We start from the raw sequence: 11,221 nt of genomic DNA on the forward strand, positions 1-11,221 counted from the left end.
GTCAGCTGGAAGGTAGTAAACATTCTGTTAACATAACACCAAATCACTGCTTAACAGCTGAATAAGCATGAACAAGGTTGCTGAAATCAAGAATAAACTGACATTAAAATCCTTTGTTTCTAGAAGGAAGATTAAATTAGCTTTCCAACATGTATGAGCTGCAACGAAACCCAGTGACAGATGCAATAGAGTAGGCTAAGTAGATGATATTATGAAGTCAAGTATTTCTAGAGCTAAATCAACAAAACTAACAGTCTACAGTTGCGTTCATTTGAGCTTAATGCTAATGTCATCATGCTAACATGCCCACAATGACAATGCTAACATGCTAGTATCAAGCAGGTATGATGTTTTTTAACCCATTCCACAGCAGACATTTTTGACACACCAAAGCAGGAAATAAATGTGAACTTTTTAGTTCTTGTTATGTTTATGGTCATAGAAAATTAAATTCATTGACCATTGTTCAAAAGTATTTGATTGAACAAACTGTAGCTACTAATAACAAATTTGTGATGATTTGTGATGGTGAAATGTATTAAACTCTGTTGACAAACCGTTGATTGTAGTATGATTGATTAAAATGTTATTTTAAAATCAAAATTGTCCTTTTTAATGGGGACAGTAAACATACTGTAGAAGGTGCTGTACATCACTGTCCCACTTACATCTGTTATTATATTAGTGCCCTAGAGCATTTGCAAAAAAGTGTACCATTTTGGCTGAACCCATCCAATGTAAGCGAGGCACATGTTATGTTTGTTTTGCCCAACCAGTGATCCCAAATCTACTTCAATATATTGTTTCTCAATATATTGAGACTTAGTGTTTACTTATAATTATTGTGGTATAATTGTACATGCAGGTTTTGACGGGATCAGATATGACATTCGTTGGGCAGCAGATAGGTTTCCCAGATGAAGGGCAGTCTCATGCTGAGATGAGGTGGTTGTGGGCCTGCGACATGCTCATCTCCCTTATAAGCACACACACATTCACACTCACACACACTTGCCAGACCATGCATCATGCTGTTAATCATTTCTCGGCACAGATCACTCTTATTGTCTGTTTAGGTTTCTGACTAAAACAATATTGATTGTTGTGATACAAGAGGAGAACTGATTGATTGATGGCCCAGTGGTGCCTTACAGTAAGAAGTGACATCAACAAGTAGAATCAGTTGCTGCTGGCTCCTGTCAGCCAGTCACAAGCAGATTGACATGTCAGAGATGCCTAACTGCTGCATTTTACCACTTTATTGCCCTGAGCAGGGGTGATGGTGGCGGCGGGGTCAAGAGAACATGAGAAGGGTAAGATGTGAAGGCACTTGAAGCTTCATGTTACACTGTTGTGCATGGGCACAAACTATAAGCATCTACCGAAATATAGACAGATTTTCATATTAATATCAACAGTTTCTCTTCTCTTCTCTTCTCTTCTCTTCTCTTCTCTTCTCTTCTCTTCTCTTCTCTTCTCTTCTCTTCTCTCTCAAACCTGAACATTAATTGTTAACAAAAGAAGAGGAAAGACAGTATCCTGCTCATCTTGGGATGTTTATTCTGTTATTATGTCAAGATGAAACAGGCCTTTTGTCTACATGATTTGTTTTGGGCTCCTTTAACATGAGCTGGAAGTGTGACCAGTTAACATAAGATAAAAGGGAAGTGTGGTGTGGGGGAGTGGGGGGGGGGGGGGGGGGGGGGGGTCAATGGTCTCTTTAACACTTCATTGCCACACCCTTAAGGTGCCATTAGACTACTCTCTTTTAAATACAATGCTACAGTAATGATCTACATTAGGCAGACAGAGGGGCTGTCTGATCTCAGAGCAGTTTCGTTTTCCTGAGCAATTTAACTTCAGGATTTGACTTTTTTCTTGTGTTTCTCATGTATCTTAAAGAATGTGAATGATTTTTTTTTTCCTGCACATCTGCGTCTGCCTATTAAATCATCGTTAGGGGTCCTGTTGCTGTGCCCACCCACAGCAGAAAGATTTCAGGGAGGGACTTTGCCTTTCAGCATATAACCAGTGAGCAGCCTGATCCCGGTGAGACAGAGGGCTTTTCAAAACCTGGAATTAACCCAAGCAGACCTGCACTGCCGCCGGGATCTCTCACATTTAACCCCGCTGATGTGATGAGAAATCAAACTATAATGGATGTAGGTGGATGTGCCTTTGATGACGGATCTTTTGAAGAGGGCTGCGACACTCAGTCAGCTGGATCAGGTTTTTGATAAATGTGAGGGGAAATCACTCCGAGGTGTTTATATAGAGACTCTGCTGTTGTGGATGGACAGGTCAGGAGTGCATATGCAACAGTGTGGGAGCTCCGCTGGATTTATTTATCGCATCCTTCTGGATTTATCTGCCTCAAGAATCCGTTTCTTGGTCGGATGAAATAAAAAGGAGAATGTATGGAATAAACCAGCGCTGCATTTACATGTAAGAGCACTGATACGGCTGTAGACGAGCTTGCAAGACTGTGGTTAGGCCTGTATGATTGACAGAAATGACTTTGAATTCTTGATAATAACCGCTTTTTATTTATTGTCACATCTACAGATCGTTTCATTTTTTCGTGCTGTGGTGCCATGCTCAGGTAAGAACTAAACCTATCGTCATTGTTTCAGTTTTCCTGTATAGAAAGTGACACGTTTGAATAAGTTCTAAAAACTCACTTCAGTATTTCAGACATACCACTCTAAGGGGATAACTGGATATTAAAAAAAAAAAAAAGTTTATAGGACAAATTCGATTTGTACAACCTGTTTTTGGTGGTTATAAATTGGCTACACATTTCTTTATCCCAGATTAGAAAGAAAAAAATTATGTATTTTATTTTTCCCTTTGCATAAAAAAGGGGGAGAATCACCCGTCTCCTAATTTTAACCAGTATGTGAGGACGCAGGGCGCAGTGACGGACCAGCTCAGCCGCAGACAGGTCAGGGTTTACCAGCTCTACAGCCGCACCAGCGGGAAACACGTCCAGATTCAGGGCAAAAGGGTCACCGCCACAGCTGAGGATGGAAATATGTACGGTAAGAGATGACCGAGGCCTGTTGTTAACCTTGTAGGTCATTTCACTTTGGTTGAAGCTTTTTTTTTTTTCTATAGGGTTGTATTTCCCACCGTGAAGCTCCACGGGGATCCTTCAGCAATTTGTTATTATGTAGGAATCGCTTTATTCCATCATTGCAGGACTTTAATCAGTGTCCTCGTGCATCATTTAAAACCAAAGACAGACCAAAAGTTAAAGATTTAAAATAAATACCACTGATCTTTGGTTCTGAAAGACTCTTCTCACCATATGGATGAAAAATATTCTGTTCCTGGAAAAATGAAAAAAAATATTTTAACCTGTAACCAAAAGTTGCAAATTATATTTTTAAGCCAGGTGGCTGGAAACAAACAAACAAACAAGAAAGCAAAATATTTACATGTTACCAATATAACAGATAACAATATTTGAATTTTGCTTCATGTTGTACAGATTGAGTAAGGAAAAACATTTCTGACTACCATCTTTGTTTGGATTAGGAAAAAAAAAGTACAACTTGGGGAATTTTATTTTATTCTATTGTGCAGCAGATTCTGGAAATACCCCGAGAACAGTAACGACTGAAAGCTCTGGGTTTTTCAAAGATCTCTAGATATTTATTTTTTTTGATATAATCAGATGCTTCGCTCTATGACTCATATGTAATGAGAGACACAGACTGGGGCCAGTTTGGACCCATATTTACATTATTTTATTTTAAAAGTGGTCATTGGGGTTAGGGTAAAGGTTTATTGATTGTGATTTTTGCACAAATGTTCGCTTTTGGGAAACAAAAGATAAAGTGCAAGTGGCTTTGGCACGTAAACAAGTTCTTTAGAAGAATAGGGAGAGAACTTTCTATCAAATTCAACTTTGGGTCCCTCACAGATAGTTTAGACCCCTGCTGGAGACCCTGTCCTCAGGCACAACCTGCAGTTTCACCTCCATCCAGCTCGTCCCTCCCTCTGTGAGCTGTTTTCAGGCTGTTATATGTTAATTCAGCCTCCCTGCTGTATCCATGATGCCATCGTCTGGCAAATTAGTGGCTGATTAGGCCAAGTGCTTTGTCTCTATGGCCCCAATACACAAGGCTGTTGTAATGCCTAGTGACCATAATTAACAGCAGGACAAATTCAATTGAGAATGTATATTCTGCTGCCAATAGAGCTCTTTAATGTGCAGTGATAACATTTATTTAATCAGCTGATGTTAAAGGTAACATCAGGAGCCTAATGAGGCCAGTGTGAGTACAAAAGTCACATTCAAAATTATAACCTGTAGAAAAACAAAACAAGTTCTTATATCAACAGGTAACACAATGCCTCAACTGACAAAAATATAACATCTTTACACACTTCATTGTCTATATTTGAAATATATTAAATGCAGACCTTAAGTTAGTAACCCTTTCTGTGAAGTGCGTCTTTTATCTCTTGTCTCATAAGCCATAATGAATGAAAATCAGACTTTAAATGCTGTTTATGTCTTACGTTGTGCACTAAAGTAGAAAATGTAGTTCTTCATATTTGTGGAAAAAGATACAAATTTAAGGCAGGTCTGAAGAATATGTGCTATTCATTTAGGGAACTGCATGTTTGGCTGTATATGTAAAAAAGAGAGATGTGTTCAGTGAAGATGAGTCTGTGTTTGGTCCTTACGTTACTTAACGTTCTTCTCTCTTCCTCTTGCAGCTCGTCTGTTTGTGGAGACAGATACCTTTGGCAGTCGAGTAAGGATAAGAGGTGCAGAAAGTGGACGCTACCTCTGCATGAACCGGAAGGGGAAACTTGTTGGAAAGGTATGATGCAACATTTCTGTATCAAGAAGACTTTTGGCCGCAGATATTAAAACCTTACATTGATTTTAGTTTGTATGGAAACGTTTTGAGTCGGTGCTGTGACAAACAAATTAAAATTTGTTGTATGGCAATATTACAAGCAGCTAAATTAGCAGCGGCTATCGTTGCAAGCAGAAGTGTAACATATAATCTTTGTACATTAAGGCAAAATTTCAGGTTTTATTTTACACTCTTTGCCGATCATATAGATAAAATGTCATATCAGCTGTATGAGTGGACAAAAAGTCTCCAGTCACCGAAAACCAAAATCTGTGCCTGGCTTCACCTTATCAGATCTCACATTCACTACAACATACACTGAGCTCATACAGTGAAGCTTCAGTCTAACTCTGTTATCATTGTAGTCTCATAACTTGTCAGTCATCCCAGGACATGATGTGCTGGAAAAAAGCAATCCTCAGAGGACTGAGTGATAGTTGCTCAGCCTTATTGGCCATGGCTGACAGTGATGGGGGGAAAGTACCCTCCCATCATGCACTGCCTGTCTGTTTGGTCACAAGTCAACTCTCCACTTCCTTTGTGGAAATGGAAAAGATGGATTCACATATCTGGCAGACATCATGACAAGTCATAAATCTATTTCTCATCATGTTTTAGAAGTGTTGAAACAGTGGCCATGATCATGTCTGCTGATAGATATAAAAGTAAATCCAGAAAGGACAGCTCATCAAGGACTGATCAGGCATTTAAGTTCACTGTAAAGTTCACAACTTCAAACTGGTGAAAGGTTTAGCTGTCATGATCTTTCTGTAAGTTATTTTGTTTAGATTTACATGTTAATTACATACCAGAAAGCTAACAGGCTAATAATGATGACATAGTTATTTAACTTCAAAATAATCCAGGCACAAATGAATGGCAGGGAATGTCTATGTCCATGATATATGTGAAGCCATCGGATTGATATTTTCGTTGTTTAAAGGCAGGGCTGGTCCTAGCACATTTGGTGCCCTGGGTGACCTTCAGTCCAGCCCCCACACACCAACCCCCCTTCCCCCAGAAAAAAAAAAAAATACAATATATGATATCATATATATATATATGTCTATCAGATGTGAAGGATCAGCTGAAAGTGGTTCATCTGTCTCAGCAGCAGCAGGTTTGTGTGGCTGGACAGAGGAGGCTGTATCTGGTGCTTCTGCAGGGCAGACGATACATTTATTACACTTGTTCTTTCCTCATGTCCACACAAGCTTCACACATGAACACAGGTCATAATGCAATCTTTTATAAGGAATCTACTTGAATCGACGGATTGAGACAAAAGTATGGAATGTGTAGACAATTATGGTTGTAGAAATGAGGTGGCTGTTAAACAAGATGTGTCATCATGAGAAGAAGAGGTAGCCAACTGTTGAGATGTTTCTTCAAGTGATTCTATGGATATACAGGGAAAACAGAAACAAGTTTATTGATTAGATTGTATATAGCAGCTAGCTATCCTAGCGGTCTAATGTTAGCTAGCACTTACTGATGTAGTTAAGCTCGCGATAGCAGCTAATGTTAGATAGCCAGCTAACTACATTAGGAGTAAGCTAGCTACATAACAAAACTTAAGAAAATACACACTTTTATGATTGGCACACTTCTCTTCTTTTTTGTTTTTCTGTCCCGCGCTCCTGATAGCTTTTTGCTTTTCATCTTGAAACGCGCCCCTCTGGCTGTTCCAGTCCCCACACACTCCATTAGCTCAGCCCCGACCCTTTATTTGAAGTGAGGAATTGTAAACAAGGCAACCATGATATTATGTAATTACAGCTGCAGGGGTATTTTTTTTGCCTTTATATCGCGAATGACTTCTGGAAAAAAATTGGCTGCACGGCTGAGTGGCAGAGCCCTATCCACCTCTTACAATACATCCATGATGGCGCCCTGAGTGCGGTTGCCTAGGTCGCCTGTACCTAGCACCAGGCCTGCTTAGCCAGAAGCAGGTTAACTTAGCTTAGCATGTTAATTAGTGAGCTTTAGAGATGCCGGAAGGCACATTTTGTTACCTTTGGAGAGAGCCAGGCTAGCTATTTCTCACTGTTTCCAGTCTTTGTGCTAAGCTAAGCTAACCAACAGTCCCCAGGAACAGCGCCAGGATTTGAAGCTAATTTGACATGGCCAAACTGTGTAATTACAACTTCTGGGTCTGTGATGTGATGCACACCAGCTCAAAAAGCATTTTTCCCACACACAATCATGGGATCCATTTTTTTAGTATCACATCCCCCTCAAAAGATCAATCAGAATTTGGTACATTTGGTTTCATAACATTTAGAAAGTCTAGAAGAGCTGCATGATTTAATTATTTCATTCCATTCAAGTTAGCGGAGGGCTAAACTGGAAGTTAGCCAGCTGGGCTGGTGGAAGTCTCTGGTGTGCATGCGGCTGGCAGGCGGGGTTAAAGGAAATGCTTGTGCAACAACAACAACAACAACAACGACAATAATAATAATAATCATGATAACAATAATTATTATTGAACTATTAATTTAACCAATACAATGAAGTTACCTGAAGGAACGCACATTTTTACAGTTGTTGAAAAAAATGTGTGGCATTAAAAACATCCAGACTCACAAACTAGTTCAAAACCTAAAAAAGACCTTAAGAGTAGACTGAAACATTTGCTTAACAGCAGCCACTGTGGCTCAAGTGACAATTGTGGTTGATGCTAACTGACTCAGCAGTATCTATGTAATGTTTGCTAACATTAGCCGTTATAAGCTACTAGTCATACCAGCCCAAGTAAGACTGGAACAGCAAATTACTTGAGTGTAGTGAATTGAGCAAGAGTGTATTTTATTACTAACGAATTCAACTTTTTATTCATAAGAGGAATAATGTCTTATGTCTTCACTGAAAAGTTACATGTAAAATCTTGTGTGAATTGGCCATTGGCGTCTTAGCCTTCATATTCCTAGTATACAACTAGTTCATGATCCATGTATAAAACACCATCATGCTAGAAAAATTCCTATCAGAAATGTGATTGATGCAGCAGTTTGTCATTGAAACTCACTGATCATTGTGTTAGATATGTATGCGAATCTGAGTGCCAGCTGTAACATAGGAAACCCTTTCTGTGTCTTCACGCAGCCCAACGGCCGGAGCAGGGATTGTATCTTCACAGAGATAGTACTGGAGAACAATTACACGGCCTTCCAGAATGCCAAGTATGAGGGCTGGTATGTGGCTTTCACCAGGAAAGGGAGGCCCATCAAAGCCTCCAGGACAAGGGAGAACCAGAGAGAAGTCCATTTCATCAAGAGGCTACACACGGGTCCGCCACCCTTTCCCAACACTGACCAAAGCAAACACTTTGAGTTCATCCGATTTCCGGCCACACATCGAGCGAAACGGAACAGGAAATCACGTACCTCTTCCTAACACGCAGCAGGAAAAAATGGACTGATGACAGCCGTGATATAGGGAGAAACAGATTGTGATTTTATTTTTGTATATTTTTGATAGGTAAAAGATGGTTAAAATGCCATAAATCTAAAGTAATATTGCTGTAAAATGATCATGTGTAAATACTGAAAGAGAGTAAAGCAGATGGATTATATTTAATCTTCCTGTGTGTCTGTGTTGACTGGCGGAGAGCTGCGAGGGATGAAGTGACATCATAAATGCGGTCAGGTGGTTATCACAAAACTGCAGGATTACAAAGGCAACATTTATATTTATTCACCTTTAAACTAGATGGCTGCCTCCATATTACAGGCCAAAATACAAAAGGTTAAAAATTCACAAGATATAAGATGCTGCATGAAACCAAGATACATCGATAGAAAGATTAACATACAGATTCCTACTGAATATGTAAACATTTGAAAACTCACAAATATATAGTTTCATTTTTAGAAAGACTCAGTAATTTTCAAAAACAGCTGGTCACTGCAGTTTTTAGCAAATGTTACTCACACAGGAGGAAAAAGTACATTTGTTGGGGACTATTTTCAGTGGCGCATTAATCCACATTTAGTGCTCTAGAGAACATTTCTGGCAGCAGGATGGTGTGTGTGGGATTGAGTCAAAATAAACTACCGTGTGTGTGTTCATAGTAATGAAAGAACACGTCACTCAGTGCAACAGTGTGGCTCATTGATGTGTTTTTAATAGTTTTTGGACAACCATAGAGTTCTAAGAAAGTAGGAATGATACATTTTTGGTTTTGTCTTTAATTGGTTTTGTCAACAAGAGGAAAAAAGTAGAATTTCACCAGATTTATTTTTAACACGGGGCAGACAACATAATGTTAAAACCTCATGGAAAATCTCTGAGGTCTGAAATCGGACTCTTTGATATCTGAGTTTTCAAAATCACTTGACAGAAAACCAGCAGAGCTCCAAAGAGGTCAAATCATCTGAGCTCAAATTGCGGGAATATTACTGAAAAGATGGATATTATTGAAAATGTCAAAGGTTTGAGATGTCATATTAACATATGCACACATTAACAGCTGTCATGAGATGAAACTAAGCAACAAGGATATTACATATACAACACACATATGGACATATATGATGGATAACTAGTGATCTGGATCTGAATCTTTCTCATTTACTATTTATGTTTTTTTCTCTATAGTGTCTACAGTATATAATGCACTGCTTACAACCACTTTAATGATCACTAATATGCTAATGATACCTTGTGGTCTCCATATATTTTATGACCGAAACTGAAAACAGAAAACAATATAATAAAAGCAAACATGTTAAAAGTGGGCCTTAAGGCAAAGGCAAGAATATATTTCAATCTGATGTGAAAGTTACTTTTTACTGCCTACATTTTTTCCCCAACTCATACTCTGTCGCCCCAAAGATGTACTCTTTGATATTGTTATAGGGATCAATAACAATAATACAATTTTTTAGCTTAGTATTTATGTTTTAAAACTCAGCACAGTTCACAGTTGGGTTTTAAAATAACAGAACTGGCAATACCAACAGCTGCAATGATGCTGAATGTGCCACCACGCCAACTGATGCTCCGATCCAAGGATGAGAAAATATTAGAATAAAATGGATAACGGTGGAACACCAACCCATAATTTTACCTTCAGGTTGGGGCTGAGAAAAAGTGCAGGAACGGTGGATTGAAAAGCGTGAGGGGAGGGTTGAGATGGGTCCACCCAGTCATATATTAACATCTTGCACAGCCATTGTGGACTTCATCCAAATGCTCCTTTCACACATCTGATTATAGTTTTATTAGTTATGTGTGTTGCCAAGACTGATGCAATGTTATGACAGATCAAAATCCTATTTGGAGTTCAGCCAACCAATGTAGCTCTTTTAATGAACTTGGCAACGAAGGAAGGCATGAGATTAAAATGAATTAACATTAATTGTAGGAAATGTGGCTGTGTTTATGTAAATGTAATGAGATCTATTTTTGGTGTGATGATAGGAAAACATTTGATAACAGGTCTGTGTGATCACACCAACCCATTTTGTCCCAGATACAAAGTATTAAATGTCATCAACCCTCTGGAAACATTTACATTTGTGACATGTGTTTCTTAAATTTTTATATTCTAGAGACTTGTTACTCATGTTGTCATAGTAACAAATAATGTAAGTGTAACATTAGTGGCATCAAAAACATGATAATTATTTTACACTGTAAGAATAAATGATGTTTTATCAACATTTACACAAATGTAGCAGGAGTCTACATTCACATATCTAGAGATCATACTGTAGATTTCACTGGGTTAATTATACAGTATGTGAGATTTTAAATTGAACGTCCTTGATGTGGATCTACATCAGTTCCAATATAATTTACCTCTGGGACAACTTTGGTTTTTTTGTTTTCACCCTACCCACTTACGCCTGCATAACCAGCCATTCATTATTGATTCTATATTAAGAATATAGTCTCTAAGCCCTCCTGCGAGGTCAAAGGTCAGGGTTGACTTAAGGGCAGCATCCCATGACAGCCAGTGTGCATACTTGATGACTGAGCAGCACTTTCAACTCATGATGACCTTGTTCTGCCTTCATCCTCAGGACACAGTCCTGTTATATGCTGAGAAAATTTCACATCCATAAATCCAAGTTCTCAAGGTCTCGCCCATCCTTTGAACTTTTCATGATTGAATTTAGAAAGTATTTTGAGTCTATCCAACTTACAAACAATAAGACATGTGCACATACAGTTAGTATGCTCCAAGGATTCTTTTTAAGAAATCTGATTGTATTGCCTACCTTTTCTAGTAAGTTTTTATTTGATTCATTATTTTATTAATATTATTACTTTTACTCTTTGTCCTGTTACCATCTTGAATGTATCAACCAATTGAAAGTGAAGTCATGTCTGATCCT

General features: G+C 38.6%; 1 protein-coding gene across 1 annotated transcript; it reads left to right on the forward strand.

The window, feature by feature from the left end:
* Positions 1-1,790: 1,790 nt before the first annotated feature.
* On the forward strand, positions 1,791-9,262 carry fgf17 (fibroblast growth factor 17). The gene is made up of 5 exons (XM_067600823.1): positions 1,791-2,445; positions 2,566-2,602; positions 2,864-3,041; positions 4,732-4,838; positions 7,983-9,262. Exons 1-5 carry the CDS (start codon positions 2,414-2,416, stop codon positions 8,271-8,273), a joined length of 645 nt encoding a protein of 214 aa, XP_067456924.1. The 5' UTR covers positions 1,791-2,413; the 3' UTR covers positions 8,274-9,262.
* Positions 9,263-11,221: the final 1,959 nt, after the last annotated feature.

This window comes from Thunnus thynnus, chromosome 2 (assembly GCF_963924715.1).
Source record: "Thunnus thynnus chromosome 2, fThuThy2.1, whole genome shotgun sequence".
Lineage (NCBI taxonomy): Eukaryota > Metazoa > Chordata > Actinopteri > Scombriformes > Scombridae > Thunnus > Thunnus thynnus.